The 17449-nt window shown below is 36.2% G+C and overlaps 1 protein-coding gene across 1 annotated transcript; it reads left to right on the forward strand.

The window, feature by feature from the left end:
• The first annotated feature begins 10103 nt into the window (after nucleotides 1-10103).
• On the forward strand, nucleotides 10104-14763 carry LOC105048599 (thioredoxin domain-containing protein PLP3A). The gene is made up of 8 exons (XM_010927945.4): nucleotides 10104-10295; nucleotides 13276-13350; nucleotides 13462-13509; nucleotides 13637-13779; nucleotides 13859-13931; nucleotides 14001-14062; nucleotides 14287-14384; nucleotides 14469-14763. The coding sequence occupies exons 1-8, from the start codon at nucleotides 10212-10214 to the stop codon at nucleotides 14570-14572; spliced, it is 687 nt and encodes a 228-aa protein (XP_010926247.1). The 5' UTR covers nucleotides 10104-10211; the 3' UTR covers nucleotides 14573-14763.
• Nucleotides 14764-17449: the final 2686 nt, after the last annotated feature.

Here is a 17449-nt window from a genome sequence, read left to right on the forward strand (position 1 = left end):
TGATCGTCACATCGCAGCCACACTAGTGTCTGACCTCTGCGGATCATCCACACGAAGTTTCCATCTGATCAGCTCTTCACGAATGCTAGTTCGTGATTTCACCCTTTTGATGGCTGATGTTGATCGAACTCCTTCGATCGATGTGTGCCGACTCTTCGGATGCTTCGAATCGTCTGCACGATTGGTTGAGAGGCTGATGGATCTCTCTCTAAAATTTGGTGGAGTCACGATACTCGTGGCACACCAATCTCACTTCTCGAACCCTAGGTAGAAACTCTAGGGTACACACCAAAAACCCTGCGCCCAATTTTTTTTCTTTTCTTTCTTTTTCTCTCGAAAGGTTTTGGACCTTCACCTCATGCACAAGGCTTCCTCACGCCCCACTTTCTTTCTCAAAATTTTTCTACGCACGCCCCAGCTCCCTATCTCTTTTAAAACAGTTCAAAACGTGTCTTATCCGTGTGAGAGGATAAAGATAATTGGTTACACATTTGAATTCAAATCAAATTTGAATTCAAATGAAAACCAACTCATCCCTATCCACTTGTGGCGTGAGAAGAGAAGGGCGTGGAATCTTTGTGCGTGGAAAGGTTTCACGAGAAACTCTTTCTCGTGTGAATTATGTGGCGCACAAGATGGATAAGCTTGAAGGCAAAAGAGATAAGTTATCCATTCAAATTCAAACACTGGTCCTTAGTATTTCTTAAATACTTCAAGATGGTTTTAACAACCTTCCAGTGATTCTTTTCTGGATCAGATTGGTATCTACTCACTACCCCTAGTGAGTATGCCACATTTGGTCGTGTACATGTCATGGCGTACATGATAGATCCCACTGCCGAAGCATATAGAATCCTACCCATACGCTCTCTCTTGAGGTGTTGTCGGACAATCTCTTTTCGAGAGAAAAATTTCATGGCCTATCGGTAGATAGCCTTTCTTGGAATTGTCCATGCTGAACCTTTTCAGCATAGTATCAATGTACGTGGACTGAGATAAGTCAAGCAACCTTTTGGATCTATCCTTATAGATCCTCATCCCTAGGATGTAGGAAGCTTCTCCCAGATCCTTCATGGAGAACTGTGACGACAGCCAAATCTTTATTCCCTGTAATGCAGGGACATCATTCCCGATTAAGAGAATATCATCCACATACAATACAAAAATACTACTACTGGATCATTAGCCCACTTATAAATGCAGGGCTCTTCTCCGTTCTTAACGAAGCCATACGTTTTGATTATCCTATCAAAATGTATGTTCTAACTCCGAGATGCCTGCTTAAGTCCATAAATGGACCTTTGTAGCTTGCATACCTTAGATATGCAAGCTATAATGATATGATTAGAGCGTAGACTATCTTCTCCGTCCTTGAATATCTTATTTCAATATTATGAAGCACTTTGCTAGTATAGTAAATTGACAGTTGAATTCGATTTTCATCCTTCTGGACGAGTACCGATCTAACTATTTTTGTTGAAGTCATCAAATAGAGATATAAAATTTCTCCGACTTTTGATTTTGCAAGCAATGGTAGAGACACCACATATCTTTTTAAATCTTCGAAGGATTGTCGGCACTCGTCTGACCATAAAAAACTTTTTATTTATCTCAAGATCTTGAAGAAGAGCAAGTATCTTTCTGCCGACTTAGAGATGAATCAGTTGAGTGCGGTGATCCTTCCATTAAATTGTTGTATCTCTTTCTTGGAGCTTGGGTGCTTCATATTGATGATAGCCTTTATTTTCTCGAGATTGGCTTCAATTCTTCATTGTGATACAAAAAATTTTATAAATTTTTTGAAAATTACTCCGAATGCACATTTAGTCGGATTCAATTTTATTTGATATCGTCGAAGTATGTCAAAGGCTTCCTCCAAATTTTGAACATGATCAAAAGTTTGGAGACTTTTCACCAGCATATTATCCACGTAGACTTTCATATTTCATTCAATTTATACTTTGAATATTTTGTTGACTAGCCATTGATAAGTAGCTCCGACATTTTTTAAACCGAATGGCATTACTTTGTAACAATAGATGCCTTTGTCGATTATAAAGGCAGTGTGCTCCTCATCTTTGGGTACCATCTGAATTTGATTATAGCCTACAAAGGCATCTATGAAGCTTAAGAGTCAGTGTCTCGAAGTCGCATCAACTAGTTAGTTAATCTTTGACAAAGAGAAATTGTCCTTCAGATAAGTTTCATTTAGATTTGTATAGTCGATGTAGATTCTTCATTTTCCATTGGCTTTTTTCACCATCACTATATTGATGAGCTAATTGAGATAATTAGCTTCTTTGATGAAGCCAACTACGAGGAGCTTGTCGATCTCTTCGTCGATGACCTTCTGTCTTTCAGGAGCAAAAGGTCTTTTATTTTATCTTACCGACCTAATTTAGGGTCAATGTTCAATCAGTGGGTTATTACTTTTAAAAAAATTTCTGGCATATCCGTTGCCGCAAAAATATCAGTGTTTGCTCTTAGTAGATTTATCAATTGTTGTCACTCCGGATCAGACAACTGCGATCCAATTTGGACCGTCTTCTCAGAATCTTCTTCTTTTAATGGGATGAAAATCAGTTGCTCGGCTGGATCAACTCTTTCTTCATTTTTTCTTTAGTCCAATTTATCAACGGACAAAGAGTCTTCAGATTAATTATTCTTTGTGGAGATCAGGAAGCAACGTCGAGCAAGTTGTTGATCTCCATACATTTTTCCAACTCTATTTCTCGTTAGAAATCAGATTAGTAAATGGTATGTTAAAACTACTGCTCTTAGGACATTAAGTCCAGATCGTCCAAATATGGCGTTGTAAGCCAACGGAACTCGGACGACTGTGAATATCAGAAGAATAGTACTTTATTGTAAATCTATTTTCATGATTAATGGGAGAGTAATTTTTTCTTCCACGATAACTGCATCTCCAGTAAAATCGACTAATGACGTCGACACTCTTCTAAGTCGGTCAGTCGGTAGTCGCATTCGAAAAAAAATTGAGTAAAAAAGAACATCAGTTGAGCTTCTATTATCAACTAATTTTTTTTTTACATCATAATTTGCTATCATCATCGAGACAACGACAGCATCATCATGGAGAGTTTGTATTCTCCGGACATCATCTTTCAAAAAAAAAATATTATTAAGTCATCATTTTTTCGCCGACTCTTCTTCGAAAGTTATTCCTCAGTCCTTCGATCGTCCAGAGATTATATTGATTACTCCCATCGTTGGTCGATTGTTGATCGTTTCCTCAGCTTGTGGCTGAGATTATTGGTTGGTGGGAGATTGAGTTGGGCGATCTCATCGAAACTTTTCGAAGTAGCCACATCGAATCAGGCCCTCTATTTCATCCTAGGTTGGATGCACTGCTCGATATCGTATCCGTGATCACGATGAAACCGACAATACTTCTTTCTTTCATGGCTGCCCGATGATGGTTTCATCGATGAGGGATGTCGAAGTACTCTTCTCCTTCGATCTTCATCAAGATCTGCGTATGAAAAGCAGAAAGAGGAGTATAGGAGTCATACCTACCATAATTGTTTGGCTTTGGACTCCATCGTTGAGGTGAAGCTCGCTTATTGATAGTTGACCGACTTAGTTTGGTCGGAGCTTCACTTTCTTTCTGCTTCTTTTTCTGACATTTTTCTTCTATTTGGCATCGGTCAGAAGCACCCTCATCTGCATGGATATACTTGTATGCGCACTCCAAGAGTTCAGCATTGGTCTAAGAGAGAGTCTTATCCAGAGAAAAGGTAAATCTGGATCTCTTCAAACCCCTCTTTATGGCCGATATGGCTATATCTTCATTGAGATCCCAGACCTCAAATGTGGCCGCATTAAAGCTAGCCACAAAATCTCTCAACATCTCTGTCTCATCTTCCTTGATGGAGGTACCTTTCGACTGGTGCTGAAATGGGCCATGAAAGAATGTTCGAGCTACTCGAAGGAGTTTATGCTCTCCGACTGCAGTTCAAAGTACCAAACTCGAGTAGCCTTTCGAAATAGTCGTCAGAAAGTCAATGCATAGGAGGACGTCAGTTGCCTCCTAGATCATCATGAGAGCCTTGTAGCTCTCCAGATGATCGGATCGGTGGAGCTGTCATATGGCTCCATCTACGGTATTTTGAATCGAGACGAAATCGACTTATCCAGAATGCGTTGAGAGAGAGGTTAGACAGTGTGAAAGTCATAGTCGCTGAAAGATTTTCGACCTTCCATCTGAAGTCAGGCAAGTTGGCGGTCGATCTCTTTGAATTTACACTCGTAATCATCGAGTCATCGTTACTGAGATAATCTTGGGGTAGAGTCCCCCCGAAGAATTTGAGAATGGAGAAGGAGAAGGTTCATGTGGCCTTTTTCCCTTCTTGATACTATGTACATGGGAAGGAGAAGGAGATTGCCATGAAGGATGGGTGGTGTAATGAGAATGTCGAGAACATGGTTGCTCGACTCGGTGAAAATGCTGAGACGACTGTCGTTCTGGAGATGAAGAGAGTGAATACCATGGAGGACGGCGGCTATGCCTAAATGGCCTCACAAATCCCGTTGAATACTGAGCTTTGGTCTTAGCCATGGTTGCCGTATTCTCTCCTTTCTTGGTGCATCAATCTGTTGCGGCCAATCCCTGTTATGCCTGTCGTCGGAGAAGAGTACCTGCAAAAGAAATCTGCATTGATCGAAATTATGTCTGATGGGGACCCTCTGATGCTTAAGTCAATGGAGAGTGGTGAACAGTAGATAAAATTTTGAAAGTGGCAAAATATTAGCCTAGAATTTTTTTACCAAGTGCTGTTCATTTATCTCCTTTTATAGACGAGTAGTTGGTAACCATCTGTAACAGTTAGACATATGAATCCAGCATGTTCCGACATCATGTGATCGTGGGGTGGGTGGTTATACCCACCATTGATTATATTCTGATCATTATGCACTTCCTGCATTGGCAGTTTCAGATAAGCCGACTATATGTCGGTAGTAATAATACATCGATCGTGTGTCAGTAGTAGTCATGGAGATCCGAATGAGTATCGATCGGTAACTCTAATATGTTAATGGTCATCAATTTAAGATTAGCTGAGTTGTCATGGCTAAGTCTGTCGATGGCTGAGGATAACCGACTGTAGGTCGGCCAACTGATTGTTAGAAGGTATTTTATATTTATGAGGCCGATAGTAAATCAGAATCAAGAGGGTCGGCTGAATCGCCCCAACAGCTTGTAAATTAGTTTTTCTTCCCCATCTAGTAAAGTTCTTATTACTGCACATGCATGCAAGGAAGTTATATGGCTCAAAAATTCTTTTAAAAGTTCATGTAATCCAGAAGGTGGTAACAAAGTGCAATTCATTTGGCAAGGACTCCGATATTATAGGTGAAGATGAGGCATATAGATGTACTGTTGCTGCAAGGTCGATTTTGAATCGAGCTGGAGAGCTGTTAAAGGTCAAATCAACGAAGACCACGAATGAACCCATAAAAGAAGTTCTAAAATCGATGGAATACCCTCCGATTTAAGATCTTCTGATGCTTAAGTCAGTAGGAGCCTTGAGAATAAATAGTGAAAAATAGAGAAGCGAAAAACAATAAGAGTAATTTTGATCGAAAAGAGTGAGAACTCAAGTTCACTTCAGTGGGGGAAAATAAAAAAGAATTCAGCCGAATCTCAGCTCTTTTAGTTATGACTTGCTTTGTGAAAAGCACTATGCTCCTCTTTATATAGAGGGAGCTCATTTAGGCCGTTAGGAGTTTGTTAGGCCGTTAGTTTGTTATAACAGAAGGACAAGCTGTATGGACATTGTAGGTTCTTCACTCCATGTGGAGAGTAGTTGTAACATAACTGGAAGACAGCTGTACCAGAAATAGAAAATAACTGATTTGCAGTATATCTGATTTTGAATCACATTAGCTCAGGAACGATGTCTCAGGTGACAGATCTGTAGGTGGCTTAGCTGATCACAATGCTCAATTGAGTCAATCCAGATGAGTTTAGATCAATATATAATCAAGCTGAAGGTTAAATTAGATCGATATTTCACCGACTTGATCCTGAAGTTGACTTGATCAATATAATTCTCAGACAATTCTTTCTGATGTTGTCACATGATCAGTTAATTGCACTAACACATACCTCCCACTTTGCATATGCGACATTATTTTGATCGGGATATTGTGGAGGACCAATAAGTCTGCATAAAAATTCAAACAAAAAAAAAATCCAACTTATATACTTATGAAGCCCATTTTGTTATTTTATTTTTTTATCATTTCTGCCGCTTCTCAATTATAACAACAATTGTAAAAGCATTCCTAATGTCCGATATCAATCATGCTATCATAATATATCCTAGGTGCTGTTTATCAATATGACAACCAGACCAAAAAAAACAATATGCAATAGTGTAGCGGCAGAGATTGATCAACAAACCATGATATTTTGTAGGAATCTCTAGTAATTCAGAAAAGACAAAATTCTTTATACATCACGGGCGGTGTAAAATACCCGATATGGAGCACATCATTTTATATGATTGATCCACATAGTTATCATTTTTCAATACATATTAATGTCTGCAGTTTTACTTTTTCATTTGAAAATTTTAAATGATAAAAATATTCCTGCTATTTAAAAAAAATTATGACATTTTATGTCCATATTACGATATTCTGCGTACAGAAAGTCATAATTTTGAATCAGGATGTCATAATATGCTACAGGATGACATAATTTTTTCAAAGAGAAGAAGTATTTTCATCATTCAAAATTTTTAAATAAAAAAATGAAACTGTAGATATTAAATGCGTGTTGAAAAATGGTTGGACAAAAATACTTCTTTTATATTATGACATTCTGGATCATATTATGATATTCTGAACTATATTATGACATCTTGCATATAAAAGTCATAATTTAACGCAGGATGTCATAATATACCATAAAATGCCATAATTTTCTGAACCATATTATGACATCCTGCATGTAGAAAATCATAATTTTTTCTAAAAAGCAGAGATATATTTATCATATAAATTTTTTAAATAAAAAAATAAAATTACAGACATTAAATATATGTTGAAAAGTGATAGCTATATGGATTAATCAGATAAAATAGTATGCTCAACACCAAATTTTCTGCACTGCCTACGGTGCACAAAAAGTTAATGGTCCAACGGCAGGCCCACCGCACTCGTGCCCATTAAAAAAAAAAAAAAATCCTTGATCCATAGGAAACGAATCTTCAAAACATTTGAAAATGTGTTTATAGGCACTTCCCATGTTTTAATTCATAATGAATAACTTCCATCGAAAAAAAAAAGAAAAATTGTCATGAATATAATGGATCGTCAAGTTGTATACCCAACAGAATGTTTTAGCTAAGATGGCACAACTCACCTATTATACCCTTTAATCTGTTAGCATCCTTCACAACCAGATCAGATAATGGAATTTTGAGTAGAGTGTTGGTAAAACTGGGCCAAGTTTCACGGCCTATATCAAAATTGTACTGTGTCCAAATGGAGTAATTTTCTTCTTTCAGGTCTTTTACGGACTGGTTCTCATGTCTTTAAATTAGCATCTACTGCATCGTTGTGTTTGGTCTCATATGCATGCTTAAAGAATCTGCGAATGGGTGGTTGGGCCATCAAAAGGAGGCAAATTATTCTCCACTTTCTCCATGCTTGAGATATGACTGCTGCAAATTTGAGTTGTCAAATTGTTAGTTTGAAGGCCCGGCATACTTTACTGCAATAGAAACTGCAACAACAATTTAGTTTAATTTAGCTGTAACCATATCATTAAAGCTGTCAAGATGGGTCAGCCCGTCCTGACCCACTCCGACCCATCTCTAAACAGGTCAGGATGGATTGGCTCGTTTAACTGATGGGTTGAAAAAACCCCAATCTGATCCGATCCGATCCACCATGAACCGCGAGTTAAACGGGCCAATCCATCAAAAAAAAAATCTGTAAACAGTAATATAAACTGAATTTCATATTCAATTTGAGCTCAAATCAACCTATCAAAATCTCATATCTCAATTCTTAGAGCCATAAAATGAAATTGTCAAACTTAAACTAACTACTTAATATAACCCAAACTTAAAAGACTATAAGTTTTAATTTTTAAATTAATTTAGAGGCAAATTAAAGTCTCAAAAAATTATCCTCCATATCATTATTATGGTTCTCATCATTCAATTCTTCATCTTCTTCCTCTTGTTCATCAATTATCTCTTCAATAACATTAGAACCTTTTTGAAATATATATATATATATATATATATATATATATATATATATATATATATATATATATATATATATATATAAAGAGACGGATCAATCCGCTCCGACTCGCCAACCCAAACAGGATGGATTATTTGACCCACTTTTAAACGGGTTACTAAAATATCAATCCAACCTGTCTCATTTACATAGCGAGGTGGGCCAACCCGACGGATCCAACCTAAATTGACAGCTCTGCACATCATCAACTATTAGCAGAATAAGTAAATGACTGAAGCCGAGAAATCAAAAATAATAAAAATATATTTGAATATTGCTACATGATTAGACTGGAAATTCTGTATGATTCATAAATTCTATATCTTTAAGCATTACTCTGTATCAACTAAATACTACTTAGCCCAAATCCTATGAATTTTTTTTTTTGCTTGAGCTGAATTTGGATAGACTCTTGAAAGTACAAGCTAGAAAGGGTTTCAGTCCAATCCAATCGGAATATCTAGATAGACACTGAGAGAGTGCCAGCAACCAACTTTAGAATAGTTTATAGGATATCCATCACTTCGGACATGATCTCAATGGTAGCTAACATCCTGCCACTCTGCCCTTAGATTTGTTTATACAACTTATAAGTATAAAATTTACAACATTTGATCATGCCAACATAAATCAGAATGGTCTATGGTTTGGATGTTTCATACATGACCATTTTGTTGTCAAAAGAATGATGAATTTGGAGGCTAGCTTGCTTCAGACCTTACACGCTACTAGCTCCAATTGAATACATAAACAATTCTAATACTTTGATGCCAGCTATTTCCATTTCATGAAGACTAAATTGGAGGTCGGCTAGTATGATGCATTAATCATTCAAGTTGTCATCATCACGTGTCACACATATTACGAGAAGAGGTAGCATGATATCTAGCTACTAGCTATGTCGAACTTACTCAATTTTTTTTTTTTTTTTGGTATAACTTACTCAAAATCTTTAAAACAAATTACCGGCGCCCATGAACAATTTGCATGTACACTAATTTATGCACTAACATGACAATGTGCGGGGAAGTTTGAAAACCCAAATTTAATCATGCATTGTCATGTTGACATGTGAATTTGAACATAAAAACGTATGTCCCTGATTTTGACATTAATCTTCGTAATTGTGATCCAACTGTCAACTTCCAAGGGAAGGGAAGGGGAACATCCAAAAATCCTTCAAATTGTCGGGGAATCCATCACTTTAATTGGCTTTTTAGTATTTTTCTTCCCATCGGCATTCCTACGGTAAATTCTTTGTGGACTGCGGGCAGCGTAAAAAATTTAATATAAACTATATCATTTTATATAATTAATTTATATAATTATTATTTTTTAATATATATTTAATATCTGTAGATCGACTTTTTAGTTTAAAAATTTTATATAATAAAATATTTTTATTTTTTAATAAAATTATAATATTTTATATTTATATTATAACACCTAATGTCATAATTTTTAAAAAATAAAAATATTTTCATCAATCAAAATTTTTAAACAAAAAAATATTGATCTGTAACTATTAAATATATATTAAAAAATAATTAAATAAAAATATTTTTTTATATTATAATATTTTAAATCATAATAGAATATTATAAATTTTTAAAAAAATAAAAATATTTATTATATAAAATTTTTAAATAAAAAATTGGCCCATTGATCTTAAATATGTATTGAAAGGTGTTGAATACGTGAATCAATTAAAAAAAAAATGATGTACCCCGCATTGAATTTTCTGCACCGCCCGCGGTGCACAAAGAATTTCTCATGTTCCTCCACTTTTATGCATCATGGTCGATTTTTTTTCAGTAGTCTAATATTCTTTTTCTCCTCCAAAAGCGACTTTAGGTCCGACGGCGGAAGCCTCTAGTCCGGAACCCTGCACGAAGAAAGCTAGGGAGCAAGGGAGAGAGAGGGAGATGGAACCCGATTCGGTTCGCTCGACCTTGTCCGGCCTCGCGCTGGGGAATGTGATGGCCGCGGCGGCCAGGGATTACCAAAAGGTGCTGTTTTTCCGTCAAATCCACTGTTTTTTTTTTTTTTTTTGCCTATTTTGATGCCATCTTCGCGAGGCGTCCACCTATTATCGTTATTGAAAGGAGCGAACAAAGCTCGTGTCTTTATCGCCAAAAATATCCTTCTTTTGATGGTTTTATGACCAATTAATTCCCTTGTTGTTTTACTTCGAAGTAATTGATTTAGTTATCATGGCTCAGCTGTGCAAAATTCTAATTTTTTAGCTTGATTTAGATGGATTTCTTTTCTTTCTTCCTTTTTCTTTTTTTTTTATGAAAGAGAGATCAAAGATCACCCAAAATTTTTTAAAAAGCAGCAGGAGTTTATGTACAGGAGTTTGAAATATTAACAAGGAGAGAGAGAGAAAGAAATGTGATACAGCAAGAACTCCTCTGTTGCTCCTGAACTGAAAATTCTAGATGGATTTCTTGATTATTTGTTTTTTGTATTTCAAAAGATGCGATTTTTCCCTTGTGATAGGTGTGTTATAATTAGATGAGGTATCCTGGTATTGTCATTTCTGTGTTTAATGTGCAAGGCTGCGGTTGAAAAGAGAAAGAAAACAAGAAAATTAAATTGCCAGGATGCTATGTAGTGGGCCTATTGGCTGCATTTGAGATTTGAGAACGAGGATGCTGATGTCCTTTTTATACTTTGATTTTGAGAATGCTAGAGTAAGAATAGAATTGAATGTACTAGTATAGAAGTTCGGGTAGGAAATTTTGGTTAATGTTGGTTTATAAGAATTGGAGCCTTTGGATTCAAAAATGGATCAAAATTTGCAAATTTTTAAGTCTAGTTGGTGGTTTACAATCTTCTATATTATGGTACTCCAATAATTTAAGCATCGTTTTTTGGATTAAATGGTTTCTAGTTCAAGTGTTAGTATATTGCTTGCTTGGAATTTTTTTGGGAGAATGCTTGTAAATTTCCAGCATTTGGTGTTTGTAGACAGGGAAGACATGGATTGCTCATTTTATATTGCGGGGATAGGAAGGAGAGGGGGAGAGAGAGAAGGGGGGAGGGGACAGAGAGAGAGAGGCCAAGGCCTCTGAGGATCTTCGAGAGCTCTGGATCTAGCAAGGACCCCAAGAGAGAGGGGGGGAGAGAGAGAGAGAGTCATCTGGATTCTTCTGCCACCCGCTGTGATGTCAACCTAGGGTTTTGAACAGGACAATGGCTTCGAGGAGGAAAGGCTGATATAATTCATTTCAATCGGTCGAACCATGTTGGTAACCGAGACCAGTCTAGATCGGTATGCCTTGAATTGGGTCGTTCAGCATGATTCAAGCTAACTTTGGTGCTATGCAATGTGCATGTTCCTTTTACCATCTGATTAGGACGGTTCTAGAGGAATTTATTAAGCAATCAGTCCTATAGAAATTTACCCTAGAGAAATTAGTCCAACAAGACTCACAAACCTAAGGCATTCTATACAAAGTATCTATAAATGCAAAATAAAGATAGAAAATTCATCCCAGATGTCATCATTGAAAAACTGAATGGGAAGTTTTTGGGCTGGAGGCTTCAAATTGCAGGTCTTTTACAACTACCTTATTGATATCTCGGATACAACTGGGTGGAATAATACAATCCACAAGCCAGAAAGTTGAGGCCTTATTAAAGTGGATGGCCGAAGAGAAAATGTCAAAACTGTATCATAATGGATGCTCTTGGGAAACCATTGTATATTGGATTTGAAATTATTATAGATTACCAGTCTAGTGCTGTATTCGATTCGGCAGCAAGGCTTGTTGGTCAACAGTGAAAGAACCAAAACCATGGTTCTTGTGGCATCGATGAAAGAGATTTGTAGGATGTGAAAAGGCCTAACAGATACCTTTCAACTTCTATGTATCGTCTGTAGCTTCAGCTTATAGAAATTGGATTATGATATGAATAGATTTTAGAAAATGATCAGTATGCTATTTAGTTATTAATCATCATATATTGTTCATAAGTTGTGTCAGGGCACTCAAATCATGACCAACATGGACTGCATTCCATCCAATTCATGTCTAATATTATTGCTGTTTTTAATCTTCTATAATAAGTTAGAAGTCTTAACATTTAAAAATATGATCATCAACACTATAATATATAATCAAATGCTTGGCATTTGAGGTGAATTGTTTCTGTTGTGATGCCTCATCATGTAATAAACAAGGATTTGTGCATACTATAACCATGACCATCAAGGCTTGTATAGGGCCAGCTTTATGGATCCTCATTTGCCAAGAATACCTGTTTAGGATACATATTAACTTTTGGATCCTTTTCATTATAGTTTGACATGTTTTCTTGACTGGCTTTCAACCTAATATCAACCCCCACCCTTTCATCTAGGCTTGGGCCTGGCAATGGCGGTATTATCTATTAATACACATTCTTGAAGTTATTATATTCCTCTTAGGTCTATCTAAGACAGTGATGAAACAGGGGATTTGAACTGCCAAAAAATGTGGTTGAGGGGCATTTATAATTCCCCAGAAAAGACCTGGTCAGGGAACTGAAAGGCCCAAATGATTCTTCTCTTAATGGAGTGAGATTTATCCACCATGTCTTTTTGTTTAATTCTTATCAACAAACCATCCACTTTGTAAACAAGTATACTACAACCATCTGTTCCTGGTGCCTCCTCACTGACATCAAGATCACAATCTTTTACTCTTATAGCTCTTCTCATGTGTCATCACAGCCTGTACTTTTTATGCCAATTCTATGCAAGATACATCTAGATCACAGCTGCTCGTAGGGTAGGAAGAAAAAAAGTATTAGGTTGTTAGGCAAGGATTTGCTTTGAGAATTTTTTAGCATAGACGTCTTGCCATTTCTGGGATCATCATGTTCTGGGTATAGAGAATAAGATGGATTCACACTGAAGTTTTTAGCTGTTATTGTCATTTGTTCTTTACGATTGGTGATTTTCATATTTCATTGAGAACAAGAAATTTACTGATTTTGTAGGAATTGTTAGCCAAAGAGAAGACCCAGGCAAAGCCAGCTACCAACGACGTGGTTGATCTTGATGAACTGATAGATGTAAGTTTATGGCATTCAGTCTAAATCTCTATGCAATAATTAATATCCTCAATGAAAATTATATCATTAATTGATGTTTTAATTAACTAACTTTCCTAAATTATAAGTCAGGACCCTGAGCTGGAAAAATTGCACACAGAGAGAATTGCAGCTCTTAAGGTAAATCTTGAGGACCATAACACCCCCCCCCCCCCCTTCCCTCCTTATTTTTGGAAGTTATGCATGTACCTTTTTTGCAATATATGATTTTCAGTGAATATGGATTTATAAAACACTTTATTAACAGAAAGAGTTTGAGAAGCGAGAAGTCCTAAAAAGGCAAGGTCATGGAGAGTATAGGGAGATAACTGAAGGGGACTTTCTAGGGGAAGTCACTGGTAGTGAAAAAGTGATTTGCCATTTCTACCACCATGAATTTTATCGTTGCAAGTAAGCTTTCTCATATAACTTTTTATGTAGATGATTTCTGGCTCAATCATCAACAGTGTTGTCTTAATGACCCTTGCAGGATAATGGACAAGCATTTAAAGGCTCTGGCACCGTTGCACATTGATACAAAGTTCATCAAGCTGGATGCGGAAGTTAGTCTACATTAACCCTTTGCCTTTGTGTTGCAAAAGAGAGACTAACTGCTTTGGTGCTTGATGCAGAATGCTCCCTTCTTTGTGACAAAATTAGCAGTCAAAACCCTGCCTTGTGTCATGTTGTTCAAGTGAGAGCACTTCTTGCTTTTTGTTTAGCATCTTTAACTTCTAAATAAGTGGACTTCATCTCTCATCCAATATTATCATGTCCTTGTTATGATTCTAACGTATCAAGGGTTAAATCATTATCATCTCTGTTGAGGACCAAATTTTCTGCATTTTTTTTTCCGGTACTTTGAATGGCTTTATATGGTGAATTGTCCTCTAACACGTTTAATGGCAATTCTCCCAGAAATGGCATTGCCTTCGACAGGCTGATTGGGTTTCAGGATCTTGGCAGCAAAGATGATTTCACCATGAGAGCCTTAGAGAATCTTCTGAAAAGAAAAGGTAGCTGTCCTTCTTCGATGATCATTTGCATGATTTATCTTGTGGGATGCCTAAAATTAATGAAAACCGAACAAAACATTTCAGGCATCATAGATGAAAGGAAAGCAGATGACAATGACGAAGATGCAGACAATTACAGACACAGGAGCATCAGGGCCTCCGCTGTTCAGGAATCTGATTCGGACTGAGGGCAAAATAATCCTACTATTTTTTTTTTTTTCCTTTTGATGTCTAACTTGACCATATCTTCTGAGAGATATTATTGAACATGCAGTAGGGTTTCTTGAACCCACAAATTCCCCCAAACCATGCAGACTTCATATCATCTAGGATGTGTACTGATATATCACCTTTCTAATTTCATCTCGATCCAGTTGCTGTTCCTGTTCTCCATCAAACTTAAGATGGCTAGGCTATTTTCAGCCGGCATTACTCATCAGAAGCCCAGTAGTTAAGATAGAGAGAAAAAAGGCTGGTGTGTCAAGCTGGTTAGTACCTCATTATATGTTTTGCTGCCCCTACTCTCGGAATGAATTTTTTCGGGGCTGTTTTAAGCTTGATGTAGAATTCAAGAGTAAAGATATTATTTTTATTTTATTTCCTAATTTTATTAGAGAGTTGACTGATATTGTAGTTTTTCCAAATCTGTGGGCTAAATATTCATAAGTAGGTTTGCAGACTCTTGGATCCTCCCTATTATTTCCCATGCGATCTATTTGCGGTTGTTATATTAGGGAGTGTGTTCATCTTATTTGATGTATGAAAAATTTGTTGTATGAATACAATTCAATTTAAATTTAGCTGTGTCCTAAAAATGAATTGGTGTTCTGTGGCTAACCTTTCCAATGCAATTTCATAATTTGAATTGGAAATGTATTGAACAACCTCCTTTGCATGTAAAACTGAAGAATTGTTATTTTTTGTCGTTGTTGCATCAGGGGAGTTGCTTCACATGTGTTCGCTTGGTCGACCGGGTTAAAAATTTAGGCATGTCAAATTTCCTCAGAGCCCATCAACCTCCTTTTAACCTTCCTAGCTTGACCAGGCATTTAGAAAGCCAAGCATGATTAGATTATCATTACGATGTTGGTCTTCATTAAAGAGGTTGATCAGACTCGTCCTGCTTCCCATTTGGACTGACAATTCTAGGCTTAATTTATCAATCTCACCTGACTCTCTTTATCACCATATGGTAATCTGTCTTGTTAAGAAGTTTTATGGTAATTATCTAACCCAAACCAGGTGGATCTGATTTTGATATCAGGTTGGATTACCTGTGCCAAGGATCAAGATCCAGAGTCTTCATATTGGATGATGTATGGTTAGGTGATCAATATGGTAGCATACCAAACCATACAAGTATACTAGAAGAATATATTTTTATTTTTAGTTATTTTATAGCATCCTTTATTTAATTTTGAGTGAGAAATAGAATTTTGTGAGTTCATTTTTATTAAATATAATATATTTAAATATCTTATATTACATTTCTAAAGAATGAATGACTATGTGGTACATATAAAATTAACAAAGTATAACATTGAAAATATAAAATACTTCTATTAAAAAAAAATTGAAATGCAACATTCGTGTAATTTCCAAATCAAGTGTTGATGTTCCTCATGCATGTCTAGGTGACGAATTTTCAAAAAAGGACAAACATTCAACATATGTACCCGAAAATTAAAAATCACAAGGCACATTCATATGGGTTGAGGGATGTCGATCATTAACTGGGTTGGTACCATCATAAACACTCAACATATGGTTCATACAAACCAAAATTTAATGGTAATATAACATAATTATCCAGACATTGCAATGCAAATATTTTAAGGAAATGAGTTGTGCCTTTTGGAGAAGGTCATTTTATGTGTTTTGCCTAGACGACCAAAGTGCCTTGACCTAACGCTAGCTATCCAAGAACTTCACAAAAATAGAGGATGGTAGAAGATAACAAAGTGTTAATTTTGTTGGATAAATAAGCCACGTATATTTCTTGACCCTTACACACCACTTTAAAGTTATTCTTGATCTCAACCTTCGTTGTATGTTGGCAGCCATACTGGCTGATTCTTGCTAAGAATTGAGCTAGGTTTCTTATTTTAGATAATCTCAGCTTATCTTGGTCTGTGGCTAATATCAAGATGAACAGAGTGATTTATCTGAGCCAATATGGAAGGCTGGAATCTTTGAACTAGGAAATATAGGCTGACAGACACGATGGTGTGACATATGACCACCAAGATATTGAGATATCAGCCAATGTGGTAAAATTGAGATTAATGACTGCACATTATTTAATATTGGCATTTAGTATCTAAAAACATTTGAATAAGATAAAATAAATTGAATCAGAAAAATTCATGCCAGTATATCTATCCATACATGTTGGCTGACATGCAAAAAATTTATTTTAGTTGAGATTATAAGATGCAACATTTGCAAGATAATACATCGAGTTGTCATATACAAATATAGATGGATATCTCCACTGAGATTCAGCCAAGTTGTGAACATCGGATCTACACGAGAGCGTATTCCTTAATGAGTTGGACTGGCACTATGGCTAACTTCACTAGTGAGAAGTCCAGGGATTTTTTGGGAGAACGGTGGAATACGTCTACCTTGTGTATCAGCACAAGATGTTGCACAGTTTTTCAGAGCATTTTTTCAAATATATGCATGTATACATATACGCACACAGCATGCGTGCATGCACACACATATGATTTAAATTGGACGATAGAGGTTCGACATTAATAATCCAGATCATTGGAAGGGATCCATTACCTCTCAATGAGTCATGTACGAAAAATCATATGATTTGGATACTTCTAGTTTATGCATCAAATATTTTTTTTTTTAAAAAAAATTATTGTTTTGTACTATCTAAATTATTATTTTTTTTTTATCACTCAATATATAGGCCAATGATTTTTAAATCATATAATTTTTAATATATAAGTTGTCTAAAAATAATAGATCATGTTGAATAGCTTGAGTCGTTGACGTGCAATCTTATCATTCAAATTAAAACTTTTTAAATCTGAAGAAATTATTGC

The sequence above is a fragment of the Elaeis guineensis genome, chromosome 7 (genome assembly GCF_000442705.2).
Source record: "Elaeis guineensis isolate ETL-2024a chromosome 7, EG11, whole genome shotgun sequence".
In the NCBI taxonomy this organism is placed as follows: Eukaryota; Viridiplantae; Streptophyta; class Magnoliopsida; order Arecales; family Arecaceae; genus Elaeis; species Elaeis guineensis.

Coding starts and splice junctions, on each gene's coding strand:
- LOC105048599 (XM_010927945.4), top strand. CDS start 10,212: ATGGAACCCGATTCGGTTCGCTCGACCTTGTCCGGCCTCGCGCTGGGG. Junction 14,063..14,286: donor CCTTGTGTCATGTTGTTCAA/GTGAGAGCACTT, acceptor CAATTCTCCCAG/AAATGGCATTGCCTTCGACA. Junction 14,385..14,468: donor GAATCTTCTGAAAAGAAAAG/GTAGCTGTCCTT, acceptor AAAACATTTCAG/GCATCATAGATGAAAGGAAA.